Here is a 26,894-nt window from a genome sequence, read left to right on the forward strand (position 1 = left end):
CTAAACGAACTACCGCTGTTTTGTATATTGATATTGTGAGGTTATAACAACAAACAATTTAGTCTTTAAAAACTTAAAGAGAGTATGGATTTGTGTCGAGTGTGTTTATTCAAAACAGAACAGACATGCCACATTTTCAGTGACGCTAAGAATGGCCAACAAATAGCAGAAGTGTTAACAAATTTTGCTCCTATCCAGGTAAATCAAGCCTCCAAGTTCACCAACAAATTATCACAAATCTCTGCAGATTGAAGAGGGTGATGGTTTACCAGTCTTCATATGCTCAAATTGCGAGGAAAAGCTTAATAGTTTTGTTGATTTCCAAACTTTGATAATTGATACAGATTTTAAATTAAGGCAAACAAAATCCCTGACTGATGATGATCCCTTAATGAATATTTCTGATCTTCACCCTGAACCTTTGTTAATAATACCTAAAGAAGAACCTCAGTGTGATGTGATTATTAAAGAAGAAGCAGATGAAGAAGTCTCAGATAGTTTTAGAAAAAAACGGGATCGTAAAAGACATTTGAAATTGTTTCATTGTACATATTGTGACAAAGGTTTCAGGTATAATCATGAATTAGTAGCTCATACTAGTCTACATACTGGGACTACACCTCATGTGTGTGAAACCTGTGGTAAAGGTTTTGTCTCTCAGAAACACTTATTGAGTCATAGGAGTGTTCACACGGATGAGCGGCCATTTGTTTGTAAAAACTGTGGTAAAACATATAAGTAAGTTGTTTTGCAATTTATGTGATCATTCCGCTATATTTCAACAAAATTTGTATGATATATTCATTTTTGTATTTGTTTTTATTGCATCATTGCATAATGCATTTCAATAGAGTAGCACAGAGCAAATTATTGAAATAGTAAACTCACTTGAATAGTCCAGAGATACATGCACCTTAGTCACTTATTTGGATAATATTGTGTGTTCTTTTTTTACAAATGCGTTTATATGAAAAAATTGGCAAATTTGTCAGGATAATTTTATAATTACGATTTATAAACTTAGATGTCTGCCCTTCCTAGAAGGATCGATTTTGAATATTCAATCACGTTTTTCCAGGTTTATTTAGAATTAAATGTTATCAGTAATTATTACGAGTGATAATGAGCCCGACGGAATTGAAAATGCAACCCACAATACATTTGCAAAGCTAACGTGGATTTTTATTTTTGATTTTAAAAATATAAAACAGGTAGCTGTGCAGTTTCGTAAATTTTGACATAAACGTCATTCGCTTGGTTATATAAATGAAATTATGAAAAATCGAAGAGTCTGCATAAACGAGCAACGGCAGAAGCATTTTTATTACATTCACCGTAAATCAAAATTATATCTGTTTTGTCATCGTTCGAATACATTTTAATCATCGTATTTTAACTTATTCGTAAATGTCAGTTGTGACAAATAAAATTGTTGGAAGCCAAGCCATCATGGATTCATAAATTCATTTTAAAACAATATGATATTTAAAATAGTCACGTTAACTTTGGAAATGTATTGTGGGTTGCATTTTCAATTCCGCCGGGTTCATTTATCACTAATAAAATACCCTGTTTATGGTTTTATGTACATAAGATCTAATTATTAGACGTATTCACATTAATTTATAAGAGAAGTTTGGAAACTTCGTGACTTTTGGTACAGTTAGGGACACGGAATTTTGGGCATCATTTTTCTGTCACTTCAAGAAATTGCGATGTAAATCACTCTTTATTGTCAACGTGACATTCAAAAGTCAAATTCTCAAAATTATTTTCTCTTCATGTCCGTCAAAATGGTCACAAACCTATTTTTTGACAGTGATGCCCGAAATTCCGTATCTCTAACCGTACAACATGTCAAGATGATTAGGTATACCTAGTTGGCAATTGACATCGCTACCAGTCACTAATATCCACAATGTTTGTACAGTTGGTTGCAAAAAAAACGGGAACTGTCAGAATAAAATTGACACATTTTACAATTGTTCCATAGTGTGAAACCTTCTTACGAGAGATAGGTTAGAATTATTGTCAAAATTCAGTTACATTTAAAAAAATTATTTGATAGATATTGTCAAGTAGACAATTAATTGGCAAATGTACTGAACAATTGATAATTTGTGACCAGTGGTGAAGCATCGATCCATCATCTATTGAAGTCATGTTGTCATTTTTATTACACTCCGTTGAAATGATAATATTTAAATATCTCTCAACGAGTTTGACTATTACAAAGGACTTGTATTGGCCCAGAAGAAAATGAAATGTTACCACATACACCTTACTTCTTAAATATGACCCTTTTCAGACTCCACCATTTCTTAAATTGACAATTTTTTTGGCTGTAAGAATATTTCGGTATCGGTGATTGCAGCAACAGAGGTTTTTTTTGTTTGTTGTCAAAAAGCGTCGTACAAAGAAAATACTTACATTTTTTCATTTCATTTCATTTTTCTTTGCTTCTGAATCAGGCGACCGCGAAACAACAATTTAGGAGTACTATGGCGGACAATAAATTTAGGCCGGCCTGTCATTGCCTTGACATCAAAATGTGAAGCTGGCATTATGTTCAACTAACCCCATTTTCGATTTTTGTCATTCTTGTCATCGCGACAGCGATAATCAAAATTAAAATTGGGAAAAGAAGCGTGCACCAGAGAGAAGTGCTACTACAAATCAGTTATGCTAGTGCGTCATGATCTGTAAGTTACGAAAGGGGCGAAGGAAACGCCAAACAGCTTGAAAACCTTCAGTTTGACAAACTGACACATCAGTCATAATGACAATAAATGGTCGCTTGCATTGACTTTTTTGAAATGTCAGAAATTTGCCGGCCTAAATTTATTGTCCGCCCTAGTACACTGGGACGTTGTTTTTATTGTCTTGAGGTTTGGTTAGAGCTAGAGGATCATTGCTTCTTTTTTTTTGTCTTCATAAAAATCGAGATGGTGATGACATTTGTTTCTCTTTGTTAATTTGGATTTTTGAATGAATGAAATGTTTTGTTGATATTACTGGAATGATCACACTGTGAAGTAACTAAAAGAATACTTTTCAAGGAGCCAAGCCAGCCTCTTCCAACACAATAAAACGCAGCACACAGAAAGAGCCTTTAAATGCGACATTTGCGAAAAATATTTTACTCAAAAAACACAGTTAGAAGACCACCAGCGCATCCACACCGGCGAAAAACCATACATTTGTGAATTTTGCAGTAGGAGATGCATATCAAGAGCATCGTTACACAGTCATCTAAAGGTCCACAAACAAGGTCCCCGAGCGGCATGTCACCTTTGTGGTAAATCGTACTCGCGCAATACCAGTTTACATTACCATTTAAAGACACATACGGGGGAACGACCGCATTCGTGTGAAGTTTGTGGCAAGAGGTTCACTTGTAGTTCAATTTTAAAAAACCACATGAGAATTCACGATGGCTCGAGACCGTATACATGTAAGATATGTGAGAAGAGTTTTGCTCAGTCGAGTATTCTTGTTAGGCACATGAGGGTGCATTCGGGGGAAACCCCATATCATTGTGATTTTTGTCCCATGAAGTTTTCGTATTCGCATCATCTGCTGAAACATGTTCAAAAAGTGCATCCAGGACAGGAAGCGAGTAAAGAAGACAGTGAAAGTGAAAATAACGTTCAGTGAAGTGACCAAAGAGCGAAAGGTGCAATCGCGGATTTTGTTGATAGAATGGTTTAACCATAGATAGATAGAATGAAGATGTAACCATATTGGTGGTTACAATAAGTGCACATTAAATGGCACCTTAAAGTTTGTTACATAAGTAGATTGGTTGTATGATCAATAAAAATAAACATTGAATAAAATAATGCGTCATCGTACGGGAATTATTTAATATCAAGAGATTTTCTTCGATTAAAATTATACAATTCAGCTGTAGTTTTATTAAATTTGTTTTTTTTTTAATATCTGATTAATGTATTGCTGGCACGAACTTCTTAAATAAATCTTTATTTAAGAAATTCCTGATTGTTGGATATCCTGTGGTAGTTTATGTTGTTGTGTCGGCAAAATGAATCGCTGTAAATTTGACAACTGAACTACTAAAGCTTTGTTTTGTGATTGAGGTTATTTGATAGTCACAATTTACTTACAGTGCTGTTTATTGTTGTAACAGCAATGACAGCAACAACTAATGTCCATACAAAATGCCGAATATGTCTTCTTAAAGTAGAAATAGATGCCTGTACAAATATTTTCACAGAAACTAAAACTGGTCGATTAATATCTGAAGTTTTATCTATGTTGACATCAATAGAGGTAGTAAAATCTTCCATAAAAGACAAACAAACATAGTAAAATGTTGCAGATCAAGGAGAACGATGGTCTGCCTAAATATCTATGCATAAACTGTGAAGATAAAGTTAACACGGTTGTAGATTTTCAAACATTAATTATATCATCAGATTCTGAATTGAGAAAAACATTACTTTGTGATCAAAATGAACATTTTACAAAAATAATCGTCACTCCACTAGAACTAAAAGAAGAAACTAACTGTGATTCGTTATTAGAGACTACTCTGAAAAGTGAAGGAAAGCTTGAAATAAAAAAAAAATCTAATCGCAAAAAACCATTGTACTGTAAAGAGTGTGATCAAACTTTTCGATACAGACGTGAACTAGTCGCTCATGATATCATACATACTGGGATTATTCCATATACTTGTGAAATTTGCAACAAAAATTTCACTCAACGGTGGGTTCTTAAAAATCACCAGAGATGTCATTTTGAAGAGAGGCCATTTAAGTGTGAAGAATGTGGAAAAGCATATAAGTAAGTGGAACATCGACAATCATTAACTAAAGTTAGTTACATTGTTACATTTATTGAGCCTTGTCCAGAGTGTAATTTTTTTTATTTTCATCAAAGTATTTATTTTGATGTTGACAAATGGTCAATGTAAGGAGACTTGTTTCGTATTTTTTTCTTTAAATTTTGTAATTTGTGGTATATTTCAGGCATCAAGCCACCCTCATCATTCACAGAAAAACCCATCGCAGTGAGACTTACTCAAAATGCCACTTCTGTGACAAGTCTTTCTTACAGGGTGTCCAACTAGAACGCCATCTCCGAACTCACACTGGCGAAAAACCCTTCATTTGTGAATTCTGCAGTAAGAGTTGCAGTTCACAAGCCACCCTCTACTGGCACTTACAAAGTCACAAGAAAGGTCCAAAAGTGCCTTGTCCCATATGCGGAAAATTTTACTCTGAAGGGTTGAATTTAAAAGCGCACGTTAAAACGCACAAGAAGAAGCAATATCCATGTGAGGTGTGCGATAAACAATTTAAAGGCAAAGACGTGTTAAAGGTGCATATGAGGATCCACAATGGAATCAAGCCGTATTCGTGTAAAATATGTGAGAAAAAGTTTACACAAACTGGGACTCTGTTCAGACACATGAGGGTGCATTCCGGGGAAACCCCTTATGCGTGCAATTTTTGCGAACAAAAATTTGCCTATTCTCATCATTTACTGAATCATCTAAAAAGGCAACACCCCGATCAGAAACTGAACACAAGTATCAATGTGGATAATACCTAAGAAAAATTAGTGAAATGAGAAAAATTATTAAATAACTTAAATTTGTACATAAAATAAGTATTTATGATAAGACTGCATTGTGTGCACGTTATGATTTTGGGAAATATCCCTTTCAAAATATTTAATATTGTAATGAGGACAACAGTTTCAAGAAAATAAAGTTAATGTAAGTGTTAATAACCTTAAGATCTTTAAACGAATGAAAAATTGTTTTTGTGGTGATTGTTCACTTTAGCTCCCGGTCGCGTTCGACATTGGGATAGGCCCCAACGTGTTCTACGGCGTTTGCTGATCATCGCACATACCTTTACCCTTTAGTTATACCTTTGGTTTTATATTATTTAATTGCTGACTCGGTTGTATACTTTCGGGGACGTCCTCTGCGACGGAGTGGACGTACTGGCGAAGGTATTGTAGTCTCGTCTGGTTCCTGAAAAAGAGTTAGCGCGGAGGAATGGTACACTCCAAAGATGGTGGTGGGGTCGGTAGGACTACCAACTTCGAAAGTGCATGGTCAAGGGAGTAGTAAGGGGGGGGGGGGGGGCAGGTGGGCCCGGCCCACCCCAGAATAAAATTGAAACACTTATTAAAAACAAGATACATCTGCAATAATCTAAAATTAAACTCAAACACGAAAGTGCTGAAATGAAATGATAAAAATTCGTAGTTTATTCAGTGATTATACAGGGTGTAACAGAAATAAGTGCATTAATTTTAACTGGTAATAGAACTCGTCAAAAGGAACAACTTTTCTATCTACCATTTTGCCGAAAAACGATGTTTAATTCAAAAAAAAAAAAAAATGAAGAGATTTTTTACTATTTACTAAAATAGCCCTACGCCACTAAATACTGCAATTTCTAATTGAGATCAGATAATATGAAAAAAACATCCATTTTTATCCAGAAAACGTGTTTTATAGCACAAAATCCACTTCGTAAGAATCTGGATGTTCCACGTTTTTAGGTAGCTTAGTTTTGGAGATATGTACGGTTTTAGGAAAATCTTTCCTACTTTTTTAAGCCATTACGCAACGTTTTTCGCCAAAATGGCAGAGATAAAGTTGATCCTTTTGATGAGTTCTATTACCAATTAAAATGAATGCACTTATTCCTGTTACACCCTGTATCAATTTTCTTTCACAGGCTTAACATAATCTATGTAGATCTATGTCTGTAGTCGGTCAGCAGCGGTGGTTTAAAAGTGGTTTTTTGTTCGACACTGCCAGAATTTGAGAATTTTCTCCTGTGTGAAACGGATTTTGATAAATGTCATAACTTGTCAAAACGAAACGTCAAGCGAGTCGACCGCTGGGTGATTTTAATGACATTAACCATCGCAGTGGTTGGTGGTCCTGGTCGGTGATTACAATGGTTCTAAGTATGCTCGAAATTTATGAACGGCCCAAACAATGGCAAGGGCCTCCGCCTCCCTTTCCGTAGTAGAGTACCTAATTCCTTTCAGCCTGGTTGAGGAGACGGCTAGCGTATTCCATTGGTCGTTCGTTGTGCCCCTCCCCCTGGAGCAGGGCAGCTCCTAGAGCATAGCCGCTGGCGTCTGTTCGTAAAACATATCCGGCGTGATGGTCAGCTTGTTTCAAAATGGGGGCGGTTATCAGCGCTTCTTTAAGCTTCTCATTAGAACGTTGCTGATCGGGTCCCCATGTGAACTTTGCGGTCTTCTTCATCAGGTGGGACAAAGCTCTTGATACTTCGGAAAATTCTGGGATGAACTTTCGGTACCAACTGCAGGTTTGTAAAAAAGATTGTAGGTAGGTACGTGCTTCGTTGTCTTCGGAATCGGTAAGTCACGAATTGCTTGTAGGTACTTTATCGGGGTCCGTGTGAATTCCTTCCAGGGAAATAATGTGTCCTAGGTACTTCATTTTTCGGCATGCGGAGCGGCATTTTTCTGTATTCATCCGGAGGCGGAATTGCCTAAGTCGCTGGAATGTTTTCCTCAGATCTTCCAGGTGCTTTTCGAACGTAGGCGACAGAATAATAAGGTCGTCCAGCTAGGCTAAAATGATGATCCCTGGTAGGCCTACCTTAAATCGGCAATGAGTCTTTGGAATGCTGCTGGGGCGTTTCTCAGACCGAACGGAAGTCGGATGAAACGGTACCTAAAGTCCAAAGGGTGTAATAAAAGCGGTCTTGTCCTGGTCCGCTTCGGCTACCTGAATTTGATAGTAACCGGCTTTCAGGTCAACTGTCGATGTGAATGCGGCGTCTCCAGTAGAGTAAAGTAAATCTTCTAGTCGGGGTAACGGATAATTATCTAACTACTATCGTTATGGCATTGAGTTTGCGGTAGTCAATACAGACTCGTACCTTTCCTCCAGGTTTGGGCACCAGAACCAGATTATTTCCAACTGGAGGAGGTGACCTACTTCTATTCGCAGGATTTCCTGCCGTTGCGGTGAAATTCGATACAGAGGACTTGCGATGTTCGGCCTGAGGCGTTGGCGGTCCGTGTTCTGCAAATAAGTCGGTGCTTTCTCGAATGAGGTCATTTATTTTCTTTCTCTGTTCCGGAGAAAGTGTTTGTCCCTCATCTTCGATGCGTAAGTCAAACGACTCCGGGAAATTGATTTTGTTCAAAACACATTGTCTCGATAGCGTGTTCAGCGTCTGCCCATACAAACTCACTTCTTGATAAAATGGTGCCGTCGGAGGGGCCGTGGGTAGGCCTCATTGGAACGTGGATTTCTGGTGGCCTTACTCGTGGCGGAGTTGGCGGTAGTGGGCTTAGTATTGGCCCATAGTTATTCTTCAGCTCGGACCATTCGTCGCTTTGCATAATGTCCCTAGCTTCATCGGCCGCCTCCGGTGTGGTTGCGACATCTTCTGCTTCCTTCTGGGGTTCGCCTCGGGGTTGGAAGTTTGCTAGCGACATTGGTAAGCAGTGTCGCCTTTCCTTCGGGATGAATTGATAAACTTCGTGGCGGTTCCCGTGGAAGTGGAATTTGTTGTTTCTGTAATCGATTACCAGGCCAGCGTTCTTCGCGAAATCGATGCCAATCAGTGTGACAGCTTCTGGTCCTGCGAGGCTGGTGCGGGCACCAGAATATACGACAGCAGTGTCTTGGACTCCCTCGATGGGGATGTTGACGATGGGTCAATTCGGTTCGTTTTGAGCAATTTTGACAGTTACGGTATATAACTCCGGGTTGACCGCAACCGGAGCACCTTATTTGTTGTTTGTCTGTAGGGGCTTCTGCAGAGGTGAGTTTTTGGCTTCGGCAGCTAGTTTTCTCCGGCACGTCTTTTTTTCTTCCTTTTTTTCTCGAGGATTGCGGATTCATCGTTGCGGGCGTACGACAGGAGCTTGCTGAATGTGCCCACTGCGTGAAATGGAATTTTTTCACGTACCTCGATTTTTAATAATCCGTAGATCATGTGTGTCCAATAGCGAGAAGAGGGCTCTCTTCTTAGAGATAAAGGTGGTGGTTTGTCTTGTTTCTCGCTGAACATGTCTAGATACACCTGGTACTCGGATGGTCAGAGCGCATATTCGTCTCGGAGGAGCTGTTTTGCCGCTTTTCAGGTTGTGGCTGTGCTCTTAACTCCATTCCACCACGTGTGAGCTTGTCCCTGGAGTAGCAAGGGTAGTCCGAGTAGGGCATTTTCGTCGGTTATTCCTTCGCTACTTTTAAAAAAATCGGCACTGGGCAGGAAATCTTCAACCGCTTCGTGGCTTCTCGCTCCGTCAAATCTTGCATTACAAAATGTAAAGTGTTTGGGGTTCACCTTTGGTGCGAGTCGGCTGATGTGTTTTCAGTTGTTCCGGTGTGAGTGCCATTTTTGCTTTTGCTCTAGTTGTCGGCTCAATAGTGTTGTTTTCTTGAGAGTGTGAGAGTGGGGTTTCGGGGTGAACTAACACTCTTGCGTAACTCAACTATTTTGTATTTACACTATGGTACAGGTAACTATATAGGTCGCTCTAGTAGTCTACTGGGGCGCTACAAGAATGCAGGGAAACTTCAGATTTCTTCAAACTGTTCCTCAAGTCCTCAAGGGCGCAAGTGGATGCAGATGATGGATGATCTGATCTGTCGTTTGAAGGCTTCGTTCCTTGGTTCTGTAGGCGTCGGGAGTACCTACCGTTACGGTGCGGGCGTACCTTCGATGGGAATTCCGGCATATTAATTATTCATTGTTATTGAATCTCTTATTTCTGTTTTCTTTTGCATCAGTTTTTGGGATTAAAGGTTAGGGAACAAAATCAAATGAAAATGAGATTATAAAAATATGTATTTAGCAAGAGATAGCTATGTAACCCAACCAGGACCTTGTTTTGCCGAGCCCCCACCAGAGTAGCGCTCGCGTCGTCTCACCCCCGTCAGCTACACCATGCTACCATTAGTTAATACCGTGGTTTTTTGCAACTTGAGTCAACTATATTTAACTAAACTCGGTACAGGTTGCAAAGACACACTTGTCATTTGCAACAGCATTTTTTTCATATTTCTGAACCAAATAAAAGCACAAAGGGACCAGAAAATCATAGTTTGGGTTGAATATTTTCCATATAAGTACAGTTTTAACAGTGCCACCTTTACTTTACAAGCCATGCTGTTAGAATTGGCAACGTTGCCTGAACCGGTTGAAGTAGTCCGGCCGGCCGGTTGCCTGTGGTTATACGGTATGCGCTAAAATCACGATTAAGAACTAATAAGACGAATATATAGGTAGGTAATAAATAACTATTCAAAGTAAAAAAATATTTATTCCTGACAATGTATAAATACTTGCTTTATTATGAATTCCTGTACAACATTTTTAAAAGAACATTAAATTGAAGACTGAAAATTAAAATTAAGGGCAGTTCGATTATTTTCTCATTTTATTGTAACAACAGACAACTGACTAAAATATTAATTAAATATAAATACAGGGTCTCTATAAATGATTGTCTGGTCAAGCCAGCCTTGGAAAAAAATTTTACTGTTCCGCTTTTTTGAAACCGATGCCAAATTCTAGTTCGTTTTCACGGTCACTTCTGACATTAGTGAATGACGTTTCGTTTGCGCTTGTCAGTGGAGTTTTGGTTCCTTATATTCGTTTTATCGCAGTTAATCACAGTTAATAAACACCAGAAATCTGTATTTTTCAATAAAAATTGCAAGTACGTCCGCTTTTAGAGGTAAATACACTGGCAAAATTTGTGTGGTTAGGTATGCTTTAATGATTTATGTTTTATTTTAGCTTTATTTTCTTTACAATGGTTTATTCTGTTGAACAGAACACGTTCATTGTGGTTTTTTACTTTCGAAATGGAAGGTTTAGTAATGGGGAATTATCTGTTTGTAAAAATGAATTCCAGCAAAATATCCGAACAACATTCAAGATTATTGTTAACTCACATTAAGCGAATTGTGAACAGATTTTTAACAATCAGAACAATTAGAAAGGGTAAATCATTAGGACGACCACCAGTATCTGATGAAATACTCGAGGATTTGAAAGAAATGGTGGAAAAGACTCTACAGATATCCATAGCCTGTTTATCTCAACAATCTGGTGTACCACGAAGCACTTGTCACAAAATCATTAAAAATAGGCTACAACTGCATCTTTATAAAATTAGTGTTGTACAAGAACTCCAACCTGCAGATTATCAAAGTTGTGTTTAATAATGTAATCAGTTTGAAAATCACCTCAATTTCAGAATTTGGAGTGCTGAGAATCCACACCAATTTGTAGAGACTCCTTTACATGTTTTGAAAATTGGTGTGTGGAACTGTGGATAGCAGTGTTGCTGTACCCTTAACAAAGAAATGCTGCAAAATATTTTTGAAAATAAATGAAGAATTGTCAAGTGTTTAGAAGTTAATAGGGGACATTTTCAATCTATTTTATAAAAAATACCTATTTGTTATCGTTATTTAGTGTTGTAAATTATGTGGTTGAATACATTTGATTTTGTTGAAAAACCAGTAAGACTTACTTGTTATGGAAAACACTGTTATTTATATTGGAAGAAAAAATGGGAGTCAATACCATATTCGACAATTCAGTCTAGGCCGTATTTACCACTAGCATAAAACAAGAAATGTGAAAACACTACAGCAGACAAAAAGGCAGTATTGTATTGTGGTATATGGGGACAAGGTGTTGTCAATACGAGTATTTATCTGTTTGGATTTGTTCTCATACCAATTCCTGTACAGTGTGTGGCGGTACGATGGGGGCAATAATTGTTCCCCTGTTGGTGTTGATATTAAATAATAAATACATTAATGTTAGCAAGAGTAAAGCACAGTTGAAACTTGTCCCTGGTTAAAAGCCAACAACCTAACCTGAAAATGTGACATTCATTATTTGCCGAACAAAGCGGCACATTCAAAATTTGACAAGTTTCCATGGCTGGCTGGACCCGACAATCATTTATAGAGACCCTGTATACAGGGTGTTAGGGATTGGTCTCCCGAGAATTTCAGGGTGAGTTTATCAGGGAAAATGTGGTCGAAAACCTTTATACCGCTTTTGGATAAACTGAACCGTTTTCTGAAAATGAAATTGTTCCCTGCTGTTTTGAGACTGCTGAAATATTGCTTTGTGCACGAAAAAATCTTGTATGTTTCGATTTAAAAATGATTGCTTGGTGACGATTCGAAATTTACTACTGTCAGAGTCTACACTTCACTCAACCAACAATCATCACAATCGTTTATAATGCCCGAATACTCCATCGAGGAGTATGCAGATATGCATTTTGTGTATGGGGAATGTAGCGGAAATGCCAATGCTGCTGTCCGAAGATATGAGGAACGTTTTCCTCAGCGGAGAGTCCCAGACAGTAAAACCATTCTTAGTGTAGCACAACGTTTGCGTACAACCGGTTCTGTGTTACCCAAAAATCAAGACGTAGGTAGAGGACGGAATGCAGGAATGGTGAATGTGGAAGAGGAAATTTTGCATCGAGTTGATGAAGATTCCTCAATAAGTACCAGACAAATTGCTAGGGAATTTGGAGTTAGTCATTGGACGGTGTGGAGAACTTTGAAGGAATCTCTTCTTTATCCGTATCATTTCCAACGAGTTCAAAGCCTAAGCGCACATGACTTTCCTCAAAGGCAAAGATTTTGCGAATGGTTATTGCAAAAGTTTAACCAAGATCCTTTATTCCATAACCAAATTCTTATGACTGATGAATGATGCTTTACGAGGGACGGTATTCAAAATTTTCACAATACTCACCATTGGGCCGACGTCAATCCTCACGTCATTCACCAAGGCCGTTTCCAGCATCGTTTTTCCATAAATGTTTGGGTCGGGATTATTGGAACACATCTGATAGGACCGTTTGTGTTACCAGCAAGATTAACAGGAGAAAATTATTTAAATTTCTTAAATGTTAATCTGCCAGGTCTTTTGGAGGAAATTCCTTTGGAGATTCGGAGGGCCATGTGGTTCATGCATGACGGTGCTCCGGTGCATTTTACTTTAAATGTAAGACATTTTTTAAACGTTTCATACGGACCCCAATGGATTGGACGAGGGGGACCAAGTGCGTGGCCTCCTCGTTCCCCTGATCTCAACAGTTGCGACTTTTATTTAGGGGTTATATGAAATCTATGGTGCATAGAACTGCAGTAAATACTCAAGACGATCTTTTAAACAGAATCATGTTGGCTGCAGAACGAATTCGCAACGATCAAGATGAGTTAGCACGGGTTAGCAGGTCATTATTAAGACGTGCTAATGCTTGTATTAGGGCAAACAGGGGACATTTTGAACATTTACTATGAGTTTATTTTTTTCGATACAAATAAATAGTTTATACAGAAATTAACGAATCTCATTATAACGGGTGACTATTAAAATTTTCACTTAGGGTTGGCTATGGATCATTCTTTGTTTTCCGTTGCACCTTAGACACTGACAAGTCTGACATTTCAATAAATGTTTTTTCTCTTAATTTGGTTATGTTTCAATTGTACTGACTGACATTTGTCATTCGTTCTTGCGTGTGTCTAAAGTAACAGAAAAAATAAAAACTCGTTCAAAGCCAACTCCAAGTGAAAATTTTAATAGTCACCCGTTAGTTGAAGGTACTCGTACCTATATGCCATTCACGATGTTTTGGCATAAGGGGAGGCTATGGAAAAAGTGCATTTAAGTTGGCAGTAAAGCTGTCTGTTGAATTAGGTTATTTTTTTCTAAGTTTGAGGTTATAAACTGCGTCATTGTCTAGTGCATTGTTGTCAGTTTTACTAGTTTGCAATATAAAATACTCACACATTTTTAATCCAATTTAACAAAACAGGAAACTGACTTGAACAGACTACAGAATAGTAGGGACCGGGACCGAAAGTTAAAGTGGCTCCTGCACCACTTAGATAACCCACCTATACAGTGTCTTAACCAACCAGTTAGTAACTTCTCAATGAATTTTTCATTTTAACCAAAACATTCCTAGAACTAGATTGTATAAAATCTTGTACCTTCTTATTAAGCCTTACTTTATTCCAATCTTTCTGCAAAATATTTACACACCCATCGTCTATGACAAAAAAGAACAAAACTATTCAACTTCCATAATTTCATTAGAAAATTCGGAATCATCATTACCTGCATCAAAATCCCAATCAAATTCCGAGTCAGATTCTCCTAATGAAATTATTAAAGGAAGAACGTTTTCAAATGAAAGATTTCACATTAATTTTGCCCAATCTTCCGAAATAAGTTCTTTACAATATCTACAAAAATTTTGGCAAATTTCAGGAGTACATTTCAATATAGACTCAAGCCATAAATTCACAACTCTATCGCGAAGTTGTAATAGGTCTTACAAAACCCCTGTGCCATTTCAATTGGGTCGTTGTTTCTTCCTTCACTATCCGTGCTACATATTTATCTTGTACTCACCTACTATTTAATTTATACACAAAAAAAACTTGACTTCATTGTAACTTACTGAAAATATGTTCTGCAGTCTAATACAAACACCATCAATACGTTTTAAAGTTGCTTAATTATGATTACGGTAAATGCGGCAACATGTTACTTTCATTTTGATAGGTCCGCATGTCAGGCACTTTAGTGACAGTAGAGATGACAGAAATCAAACGTGTATCGAACGTTAAAAAATGAAATCATAGCCTCCCCTTATGCCAAAACATCGTGAATGGTATATAGATGTTGTATCACAAATGAAGCTGTAGAAATAATTTCAGTTCTTTGCAGCAATAAAAGAGGACTTACCTCAAGGCTGTGGTAAATACAGATAAATATTTTGAATATACTAAGATATTGGTGTAAAGGAAAGGAAGGTGGCTAGAAGTCTCAATTTTATATGTAGTAAAAATTTAATTTATTTATAATTAAACAGTAACTACACTATTCTTTTTATGTACACTGTTTGCACTTACATGAGTCCCTCTTGAGAAAACCGATTATTGTCATGACCGCGCGGTTTTATTGTTACTAGAGATTTTTCTTTGAGATCAGTGAAAATTTAATCTTGTTCACCCATACCTATCTGTTGTTGACAGATGGATGATGGAGTCTTTCTTACTGACACCTCCTCATGAGGCGGCGCCATTTGAAATTGGCGGAAATTTCAAACAGAATAACATGAATTTTTGATGAGATATTATCCAAGGGGACTTTTAAAATCGAAACGTCATTGTGACAGTAGGTACTCGATAAAATCTGACATAGAGTCATTGTTGTTTTTGGTTGCTAAACAATTAACATTAATTACAAAACGTTAACTATTTATTTAATTATCACAACAATAAAATGACGCAAAAGTTCCCAAACAGTGGGGCACCGTTTTAAATTTTTATTTTTGAGAAAACCATTCATGTAAGGAAAAAATTGTACTAAGGATTTCGACCACATTTTCTCTCACAGACTCACCCTGAAATTCTCGGGAGACCATTCCCTAACACCCTGTATATGTACATATGTATTTATAAGATTATAATTTAAATGTATTTAATTTTCTCTTTTTTATTTTGTTTTCCACGGACTTTGTATATTTCTCTCTTGTAGCATCAGTTTTTTTTTTGTATAATTATTTAATAATATATTACTGAAAACAGAATAAAAAAGAGGTACAATATTTTTTAAAGTTTCTCCACACATACATTCCAACTCGTCGAAAAAGTTACATTTTTCTAAGCTTGTATTGGTCAGAGTCATTATAATTTTTTTCTGATCAGGACTGTGTAAAAATTTGTTTTCTAACACACTGTTATTTATTATAAAATCAAATATGGCATGCATGTGAAAAAATATGGAAATTACAGATTCAGTAGGTAAGCTTAACCCACCTCGTTGAAGAGAATCAAAATAATAAGTGTCAGAAATATTGTCACCTTTTGACTCTCTTATAAGATCTTTACAAAAAGAGCAGCTAAGTCTTTTGCATACTGAAAAACTAGCATATCCACAAACGTATAACGTTGAACCCTGATCAAGTGCACAGACTTCTAAATAATTACCGCCAAATATACAGTTAAATTAATTAATATTTGCTGCCAAATTCTCTTCTGAAACGTTTTGGGAAGAATCAGATATGTCTTTTATTGACAGGGTACCTGTTCTAGGAAGATCTAGAATCTTCTTTACGCGCAGTTTCTTTTCGGATCCAAGTATTTGTTGAAAACTCACGTTGTAGTTACAACCAGACAGTCGACGATACTGACTAAATCTTTTTTCAAGATTGTCAGTCTGAAATTTGCCTCCTAAGACATAACTAACCCCCTATCTGTTGAAAATAATATAAAACCAAATCGACTAAAACAGTTGTGCTTCTTTCGATTGCAGCAGAGGTATCCTTTGTTAGTCCGACTCCTACATTAGACTCAGTTAATAGTCTCCATTCTCTGATCCATAAAACAAATTGCCTTAGATATTGTAATTTTGGATCGTTTAAATCATGTATTGGGCCAGAATATTCATTTCTTTTTATTTTACCCACTATAACGCTTTTGGAGTTGACTATGTCCCACCAGTTTCTAATGATTTCAACAAAATCAGCAGTTTCAGCATAATCTTCAATTTCTTTTAAGGCAGCAATAGTTGATCTATGAAATACGTTATCTACAAGTGTTACATTTTGTCGTTCTAGGTTGCTTGGATACAATGTCTTATTGTTTAACTTAAAGGCTTTTTTTATCAATAAATCTTTTTCATTGTCATTTATTACCCTTAAATGGTGAAAAGACGCTTTTTTAATAATACTCAGATCATTGAAGTCAGGATACAAAAAAGTACTCCAATGATTTTTTAAGTTTATCCAGTTATTACGAATATTTTTAAATATGTGGACAAAGTCATATGTGAGAAACACTTTAAGATTATTAAAATTGGGATTTTCTATAAAGTAATTTACAGGTGCAAAAAGTCTAAACATGAGTTGATTGATGCGATTATTGTCACTGATGACAACTGTGACCTTAAAATTAAACTGCTGAACAAAGTGAATTACAGTTAAGACTAAATGTTTCAATTGTTCCCCAGTTAGGCCACTGACAGGCACCAACTTTACAATTTCCTTAAAATGACCAAAACAGGAACTTATCATCATAAAACTTTGTACTGTTTTAGCCAGTTCAGTAGGGTTATTTACAGCACAGCCTACAATTTTTTGTGCTTTGAATGTTAGACATTTATTTATATAAATTTCATCAAGTAATAATGAAACGTTCAATTCTCTATTCGTAAGACTTTTTGATATGTGTGACAAATAATGCTTTGTATTTGCATTCAGATTTGGATCTACATGAAACGCTGCTGAAATTGACTGTAAATACCTTTTATGTGGTAGAATTAAATACTCGCGAATAACATTATATACAGCTGGTGACTGTGAAAAAATCATAAATGCAAATGTAATAGTCAGGGAATTGTAAGTCTTCCTCTGATGTAATAATAATTTTAATTGATTTTCAATTAGCTCTAGTAAATCTTTATGCTTTGAAAACACGTCTTCTTCAATAAACTCTATACTTTTTTTTACAAATTTATATGCCTTATCTATATAGTATTCGAAACAATTTTGTTCCCTGTTGTTTATTTCATTAACATTTTTATATCTGATCAACAAATTTTCAATTTGACTCCAACGAGAAAGTTTTGAGTCAGAAGAAAGAATCCATTCTAGATCATGCTTTGGAATTTCAATTTGATTGAGACTTACTTTGACAACCATCTCATTTGACACCGAAATACTACAAACAACTTTTAGCTGCTCTTCCTTCACATCATTATTCTGCACACTGTCAACGTTCAGAGAGTAAAACCACACACACCTATCACTTATATTATGATGCCATTTGTCGATAACTTTTAAACGTTTTAAAAAACAACTCACAAAACTATCGAAATCACTTATAATATCTTCTTTTTAAAACTCCTCAATTTTTACGGCATTTCTTTTTAGAACCTGTTCCCTTCGACAATCTGGAGATGTTCTTGCTGGAGGTTCCTTTTTAGATAAATATGCAGGCAAATTATCAAAAACTTTTTGAATTGCATCCTCCGTCAACTTTGGGTGCTGCAGTAAAGTAAAGGTGGCACTGGTTTTAAAGTAATTTCAAATGACTAATGCCATAAAAGTGCTGTTGCAAATGACAAGTGTGTCTTTGCAACCTGTACCGAGTTTAACTCCGTATAGGTTGCAAAGACACACTTGTCATTTGCAACAACATTTTTTTCATATTTCTGAACCAAATAAAGGCACAAAGGGACCAGAAAATCATAGTTTGGGCTGAATATTTTCCATATAAGTACAGTTTTAAAGTAATTTCAAATGACTAATGCCATAAAAGCGCTGTTGCAAATGACAAGTGTGTCTTTGCAACCTGTACCGAGTTTATAGTTGACTCAAGTTGCAAAAAAACACTTGTCATTTACAACAGCATTTTTTTCATATTTTTGAACCAAATAAAGGGAGAAAGGGGCCAGAAAATCATAGTTTGGGTTGAATATTTTCCATATAAGTACAGTTTTAAAGTAATTACAAATTACTAATGCCATAAAAGTGCTGTTGCAAATGCAAAATGTTTTTTTGCAACTTGAGTCAACTTTATTTCTGGATTCAACTTCAAGTCAAGTTTGCCAACCTGACCCGTGTCAAACTTGGAGTGAAACAGTGAAAGTCCCTGGTTGAATTATTCGGCTCAAAATATTTGTTAGGTCATTTTTGTAAATAGAGCGTGATTTTGTGTCTAATTTAACTGTAAATGGCGGCAGCGATGGACGTAGATGTTGACGAAGTTGAAGTACCCACTTCCAGCAGCTCCAAAGGCGAGAAAAAACGTTTCGAAGTGAAAAAAGTAAGATTGATAAACATAACCTGAAATTCTTAACCATGATTTTTCATTCTTACAGTGGAACGCCGTCGCCTTATGGGCTTGGGGTATATTTTGTAGTAATTTCTTGCACTTGTGTTTTTCTTACTTTGACAATTGTAGATATCGTTGTTGATAACTGTGCCATTTGTCGCAATCACATTATGGATTTGTGTATTGAATGTCAGGCTAACCAAGCATCAGCCACTAGTGAGGAGTGCACAGTGGCCTGGGGAGTTTGTAATGTGAGTTATTGGCGTAATTACACAGGCAAACACTTGTATTTTCATATTAATTATTTTAGCATGCTTTTCATTTTCATTGCATCTCGAGATGGTTGAAAACAAGGCAGGTGTGCCCTTTAGACAACAGAGAATGGGAATTTCAAAAGTAAAATGTTTTTCTTTTTTCATAATCAGTCTATTAACACAATTTTTTTAGGTATGGACATTGAGTGTCATTTTTTTTCAAACTAATTTTGGCTAGCCAATATTTGAATTTTCTCCACTATCAATGTTTGAAAATATTTATTGAATTACTCTATTTTTCAGGTGTTATTATTTCAGTCTTTGAATTATGTTTTTTTGGATATTTAAAATTATTTTGTAACTTACAATAAACAAATTTTGACATGTTTGTGTATGGTTTTTCAATAACTACGGGGTGATCAAATAGGACTGTTTAAGTTGGTAACACTGAATTGTATTTTAAATCGTATAACAAGAGTAACTTTCGGTTGTTGATGGCTTGTCGTTGTTAATGCTATACCTACATCAGATATTTGTCAAATAAACCAACAAAACATACCCGGTTGCAGTGTTATAAATAACCAAAATATAAAATTTTCTTAATTGTACTGCCAACTTAAACAGTCCTTTTTGATCACCCGGTATAATAGATCATTTAGTTTTTCATTTGTGTGTTAGGTTTCTGAAATACATAATGCAACATTGATTATGGTTTATGGCAGTAGTAATGTAGGTAGCCTGAATAACTGTTTTAATGAAAATGCAATAATGTATGTACAGTTGTGGAATTAAAATTTCTGGCAGTATTTTTCTGTCACTTCAACAAAATCTCTGTAAACCACCTTTTACTGTCATCATGACTTGACATTCAAAAATTAAACTTTACTGTGTCAGTCACGCAGTCAATTTTGAGTTAATTGCACTGAGTGTAATTAAATCATCGCTTTAATATGTTGCCCACCCGTTATTATGCCACAAATCACAATTTTTGAACTCTAAAAAGGCAAAAACATGACAAGAGTAAAAAATGAGGTTATTAACATAAAGGTTGTTTTAGAGTTTATATCATAACATTGACAATACTGCCCGAAATTTTAATTCCGCAACTGTACCTACTATTGGGACATTGGGAGCATAAAAATCCGATGTAGTTCAAGCTTTATTGTCATTTTGCCTTTGATTATTAAGGCCCGGTTTATTCTTCGAGTAAATTTATCTGGCCAGTCGCCAGTAGTTGCTATGATTTAGAATCTGCTATTGGTAGATCCATGGTAATTATTACCGTTCAAATAAAGTTACTTGAAGGTAAATAAACCGGGCCTAATTGTTATAGAAATTTAACACTATTCTAGCTGACAGCTGACAGTTTAAAAATTTAATTCATACTCCTATTTTCCTTTTCCAAATGTCCTCTTCTTTTGATAAAGGTAGATTTTGACTGGGACTTTGCATTAAATAAATATTCACTACGTAGGTAAGTACATACATTCATTCCCTACAACCTACAATACTTAGTGACAACGTCAATCAATTCAAAGTATAGTTCATTTTTTAAGGGTGGGGTTTACCTGATTTGAAATGGTCGAAAAACGGTGTTTTTAAACATCCTGAGATACCCGCTTTTGAATTCAAACTAACCGCCAATAAAAGCTATAGAAGTACCGGTGGGTACCGTCGGCGACCGCTTGGGGGCGGGGATGAGGGTCGACAGGACCTTATCACAGAATAGAAACAACGTAATATTTTGTCATCCATATGTGACAATTTCAGTAAAGCATAATTTAGAGTATTTTTTTATGTGACAGAAAAATTACGTTCAAAAGTTAATGAAAGTACCTACATAATAGTAGTTTCTTACCTTGCTCGATTATGTTCTTTTGGAAAAGTGAAGAAAGCCAAATTACAGTTGTAGGCTTTGTTTTCACATTTTTTTGCCGTACAAACCATGCCACCTTAATATTATTCATGTATCGCCACCACTGGTAGAAAACCAATTGCGTCAACCGCGGTTATGATACGCTACTGACTTCTACTCTGAACTTATGGCCGCTTCATCTGCGCGGCTTAGATGCGCGAACTTTTCCCGCCCAAGAGAGTTTGTCTTCTGATTGATTCTATTCTGTGACCTTATCGACAGCATCGACAGGAGATGAACGGCCATGTTTTTTTTGGAAACTTTTTTCTTGATCGCAGAGTAGTACAGAAGTACCGTGTATTTTTCTGTGTTCTAATTGTGCGATTTTAGAACGCTTGGCGAGGCTTGCTGAATGCTGGTCCGCAACGTCGCTCATGGTGTAAGTTGAATCCGAGTTCCTTGGCACAGAACTTCCGGAATGGTAATCTGTTCCCGAAGTTTGTGGTACTTGACAAGCGACGTTTGTTTTTTTGCTTTGAAATAGTCATATTCAACTCAACCGATGAACTTAGAGTACCTCAATTTGTTGACTTAACGTAAAGCAGTTAGGATTTTCCCTTAGCACTAAATCACGCGTAGGCGGGAAATGGTAAAGTCGTAAGGATAGGTGCCACAGACCACCGGACCATCCAAAGCCACTCACTCCTTCTATAGCGGATCTGCCGCATATGGTAAACTAACTTGGAAAAGAAGAAAAAAAAAGGACATGTCCGCTCCCGCTCGAACGGTCCGAAGTAACTGTTTTGTTTGTAATGTACATGACCCTTCTGTTTTTCCTGAATTTTAGATTGTGTTGTTTATGAAATCAGTTTTGCTCAATTTTCAATAACTATCCCGTCCACGTTGTCACTTCGGACTTGTTCGTATTTTTAGGAGAGGTTTTAGCGGAGCCTCATTCGGGGGTCTAGGAGAATGGCCAGAGCTCACCATTTTTCCTAGAGTTCTAAATGAGTAGTTTTCTCACATTTGGCTCCCCCACCCACACTTGGGTGCCCTCTCCCGAGACGTTTTTATTATTCATTGATCCCGGCGTTAACAAAATCATAACATTGAATAAATCGCTGGTTATAATTATCGTGTTGTTTTATTTGCACTCTTCTTTGTGGTTCACAAACCCTGTTGGAACGAATCTGGTAATGTTTAATTTGTATTTAAAAAAAAACACAACGTAGGGAAATTAATGAGGTACGATCACGCGCTCTTGGCCATTTTTGAATTTCGCGGGTTTTATTTTCATTGCGTATGTTGGTAGAAAAAAAAAAATGAGATGGCCGCTTGGTGGGATTTTTGAATTACCCACTTGGTTCATCACAATCCATATCTTTAAAACCACAACAGATGAAGGCAAGGTCCTTTTTTTATTTGAAAGATACGTCTTTCCTCTAGGGCCCCATACTTTTCTTTTTTCGATTTCGTTATAAATAACAATAAAATAAATTGCAATTTGAGGACTATCCAGGAAGCTGTAACAAACCTAATTCGAAATTAACAAAAAAAAAGTATGGGGCCCTCGGAAATTTAATTTTAAAGCGTTTGGTGCCATCACCGTGCTTCCAAAAAAATCACAGATCTTATTATACCGGGTATCAACCACCAAACCTGGCCATAGGCACATTACACATATTAAAATAATATATGAGTTGCTATGAAATATATTATTGTGTAATGTCACATTGACAGCTATAATTATCATCCATACAATCAGGAAACTTTTGATGTAGGTAACGTAGAAATTATTGGGCAAATTTGACGAAACAATAATATGTTTCATAGCAACTCATATATTATTTTAATATGTGTAATGTGCCTATGGCAGGTTTGGTGGTTGATACCCGGTATATAAACATACGTACGGTCGGTGGACAAATAAAACTGGGACACTTAAAATTTAATCTATGTAAATCAGACCATTGAATTGTCAGTATATTTGTCAGTGTCTATATAATATGTCATACCAAAGTTAACCTATTTGTGATAAAGCCGTAATTAAACGATGCAAATTTGTAAATTTTGACTTATGTGATTGTCATTTTTGTCCCAGTTTTTTTTGTCCATCGACTGTACGTACGATTTTACCACTAAATTCACATTTGAACGTTTATTTGGGAGACGAAAATATCTAAAAGCTTAGTAATGAGATTTGCTGATTAACTACACCTTCTGGCAGGTACTTACGCATTTCAGGTAAAAGTAGGCCAAGTGAAAAGCCGTTTATTTCATTTCAAACATTCAAATAATGCAACCCAAACTACACGAATTCTGAAATTTTGTCAGGCAGCCCAATATACACTTTCAATAGTTCACTATTTAATAATAGGAATCTAATATTATATTCCTATTTCAATTTTGTAAATTACTTCAATCCATGATGCGATATGCCACAATAAATGCATTACTATCAATTCGTGTCACTGTCAATTAGGTATTAATTTAAAGGTTAGTTTAGTCAAGGGTTTTTATACTTGATTATCGATGGGATGCCCAGAACAAATTATATTCAACGAAAAAGTAATTCGCCCTTATCCGTAATCGCAAAAAACATGATTTTGAACATTTACAAACATGTCTGTGATGAACATGCGGAACTGAAGGTACAGTTAAACTAAAGAAGAGCAGATGTGGCAATTGGATGTGCGTATTGAAGTAAGTGACTGTGGAACCACTGATTGTACACCTCGGAGAGTCTGATGACGATTCGGATTAACCGGAAGAATTTGAAGATGAGAGTTGATTTTTTAAATCCATATGTTGGTCTCGTTACTCTTTGGACTCACGTAAGGTGGTTCTGGAGAAGCTCAAAGGGGGTAGTCAGCAAACAAATACCTACTCAAGTAATTGAATATGTATATTTCGGAATGAAGGTAGATAACAGAAATTGAAGTGGTCTCGTTGAGAGCTGCTTGAGGAAGAGGCTGGAGGCCAGGGGGGTATAACTGAGATACATGACCTTGAACATTAATTGACGCAAGCTCTATCTATACCTAGTCCACGAAACTTACGTATTGTTTAGTCAATATACAGTTTGGCCTTGCAGTTTTGGTTCAGCGAACAAAAGCTGGCTCAAGGGTCATGCGCACGGGTTATGCGTCCCACGCCTAGATGTCCAACGTCCGTGATAAATAGCCAGTCACCATTATTTGTGTAATTTTATTATAATATTAAAACAGTGTTTGTAATAATCATTATTTCAAAAATCATAGGCGTTGTTAGTTAATAGTCCTAATACACATTGTTGCTACATTATTACCACATGAACCTTGGTACTTTATAATTAATCGTTATAATAATTCTTATGATTTTATAAGGAATATAGGTATATATGCCTTAAGATCATAAGATTTTTTTAAGGATTAGTTATTAAGTATCAAGATTTATGTGGTAATAATTAGTAAATTGAACTTAAAATTTTACTTTTATTCGAAAAAGGTACCTACAGGGTTCGGTGTGTTTCCTAACTAATTATTTCTCGGGACTAAAAATAGATGGCGTCGCAAACGCAGTTTTTATTTCAAGTAAAGAGTGGGACATCCGTATCATCCGTGCTGGAGGCCACTTGGCCGCAGTCCTGTCTTGCACCGTTCAGCCGCTGTTCTCCCTCCTACAAACTTAGGGATGGTTCGCCCTGTGTCGCAGACACGTACCACCCGCATTACTCCTACTAGCTAATACAGTTGCCTAACCTAACCTAATCTAGCCTAACATAATTGGTGCGATTCTGTTTTAAAATTTACCAATATCGCTATATAACAATGTTGTAGTTGCTTAAGTTGCTATGATATGAAGCTGTTGATTGGTTGGATCTATGCAAAATCAATATTGTTCAATAACAATCTTGCTAAATTTTGAAACAGAATCGCACTAAATATGTCTGAATTAATTATTGTTTCCATTTACTAACTTACCTACTGTTTTTTTATTCATTAATTCTAGATTAAACACAGTGGGCCATATGATTTCCCATTCGTTAAGCTTTTCATTAGGTAAATAATTGATTAGACAAAGTGAGAGTATATGCCAAGCACTATGTTAGACAGAGACAAAACAATTTAACGACGTTCTTTAACTTTAATGAAAGGGAAATCATACGGCACATTATTAATAGTTATTTATTTAATGAGTTCGTGTGTAAATTGGGCTTTTTGTTGCATGAGGGCGTTTTAAAGGTCCACGAGTGCAAAAAAGTCCAATTTACACAAGAACGAGTTGAAAATAACGTTTTTTTGTTCGACGAGACACTTAAAGGCTCAAAATCGCTTAAAATCGTTAAAATTAGCTTGATGTTTCGTTTTGACAAGATGTGACATTTATCAAAATTCGTTCACACAGGAGAAAATTCTCAAATTCTGACAGTGTCGAACAAAAAAATTTATTATCAAATGCCCAAAACCTTGTCAGATTGACGGAGATTTTGACAAACAGAATTTTTAGCGGCATCGTGGATCCATATCAATTATAAATTAATCTAAGGTATCTAGGCAGCATTGCTAACTGTATATTGGGCTGCCTGACTTTTTCTACAGCGTTAAAAAATGAACTATAGGGTTAGAAATAGATAAGGGTCATTTCACATTAAAAGTCAAGACAGTGACGTTGATGTCCCACTTTTTTTTGCTCCCAATAGTATCCACATATTATAGTATTAGGTCGTTCGTCGTTCTGCCAATAACCCTGCAGATTTTTGAATAATAAACTTAAAATGTTTTCATTATTTTGTACTATTGCGGCCAAAAAATTTCGTCCGTCACTTTCAAGGCCCTGACATGAAGTGTAAACTACCCTTAAGCACCAATAACCTCGCTTTGTTATCGTTATTGTCATTTTGACAATCTGTCATTCAGTCCATCAGTTCAAATTTTGTGAATACAAAGGACAAGTTCCACTCTTACACAATTACCACACGACCGCTAGTCGCTAGTGGCACTAGAGACTAGAGGCAGACTTGCGGCTATTTTTGGATTAAAGTACCAAACAGAGAACCGTGGAAATTACATGAGTATGCCGTAGTTTTTAAAAAATCAAACGAAAAACATTAAGGCAAAGACAAGGAAATGAAACATTTATTTTTGTTTAAGAACTTAGCTAAGTCAAAAGATAAAATGAATGAAGTTTAAAATCAATACTTGGTCATTGCTCCATTGGCGTCAATAACTCGTCTTACACGACGCGAGATGGAGACGCATAAATCTCTGTGATAATTCCTATGTAATGATTACCATGCATTAGTAATCGCAGTTAAAAGTTCTGCCCTATTCCGAATTACTTGTCGTTGTTGCAAATTACGAACCAAAAATCTGGACTGCGACTTGGCCAATCAAGAACGTTTATGCTACCATTCTACTACCCTATGTGCTGAATGCATTGAACAATTGTCTTGTTGAAATATGAAGTTAAAATTCGGAAAAATTCTTGAAACTAAAGGCATCATCACGTCTTCAAGAATCCTAACATAAACATCACTGTTGAGCCGATCTTCTAGAGACAACATTAGCCCAGGTCTATCTACTAAAATCCATGCCCATATGTTTGCCGAAAATCGACCGCTCCTTTCCGTTGTATTTGCTTGTATTTACCCCTTCAACAGCCGTCATAAAAGGGCTATTGCGTAATCTATTTAGAAGCATATTATCTTCTTCTGCAGTAAATGTGCTAGGCCTCCCTGAGCCTTGGCGTCTTTCAATAGTTCCATTCCATTTTGTCTCCATTTCTGAAGAATGGACGAAATTGTACTTTTAGGTATACGAAGGTCCATCGAAATCTGAGCTTGGGACATTCCTCTTTGTGCAAGAGTTACTATTTTGATTTTATTAAAATTTGATACCGATGGCATTTTGCTTGACTTTCA

General features: G+C 36.3%; 3 protein-coding genes across 3 annotated transcripts; all 3 read left to right on the plus strand.

Moving 5' to 3' along the window:
- LOC138133292 (zinc finger protein 235-like) lies at window positions 1–3,906 on the plus strand. The gene is made up of 3 exons (XM_069051154.1): window positions 1–198; window positions 248–738; window positions 3,060–3,906. The coding sequence occupies exons 1-3, from the start codon at window positions 85–87 to the stop codon at window positions 3,655–3,657; spliced, it is 1,203 nt and encodes a 400-aa protein (XP_068907255.1). The 5' UTR covers window positions 1–84; the 3' UTR covers window positions 3,658–3,906.
- A 146-nt stretch (window positions 3,907–4,052) lies between these two features.
- On the plus strand, window positions 4,053–5,761 carry LOC138133293 (zinc finger protein 271-like). Its single transcript, XM_069051155.1, has 3 exons — window positions 4,053–4,293; window positions 4,343–4,809; window positions 4,995–5,761. The coding sequence occupies exons 1-3, from the start codon at window positions 4,153–4,155 to the stop codon at window positions 5,578–5,580; spliced, it is 1,194 nt and encodes a 397-aa protein (XP_068907256.1). The 5' UTR covers window positions 4,053–4,152; the 3' UTR covers window positions 5,581–5,761.
- A 12,903-nt stretch (window positions 5,762–18,664) lies between these two features.
- Roc1a (Regulator of cullins 1a) lies at window positions 18,665–19,525 on the plus strand. Its single transcript, XM_069051607.1, has 5 exons — window positions 18,665–18,874; window positions 18,930–18,957; window positions 19,013–19,134; window positions 19,194–19,279; window positions 19,331–19,525. The coding sequence occupies exons 1-5, from the start codon at window positions 18,782–18,784 to the stop codon at window positions 19,341–19,343; spliced, it is 342 nt and encodes a 113-aa protein (XP_068907708.1). The 5' UTR covers window positions 18,665–18,781; the 3' UTR covers window positions 19,344–19,525.
- Window positions 19,526–26,894: the final 7,369 nt, after the last annotated feature.

Source organism: Tenebrio molitor, chromosome 6, assembly GCF_963966145.1.
Source record: "Tenebrio molitor chromosome 6, icTenMoli1.1, whole genome shotgun sequence".
NCBI classification, from domain to species: domain Eukaryota; kingdom Metazoa; phylum Arthropoda; class Insecta; order Coleoptera; family Tenebrionidae; genus Tenebrio; species Tenebrio molitor.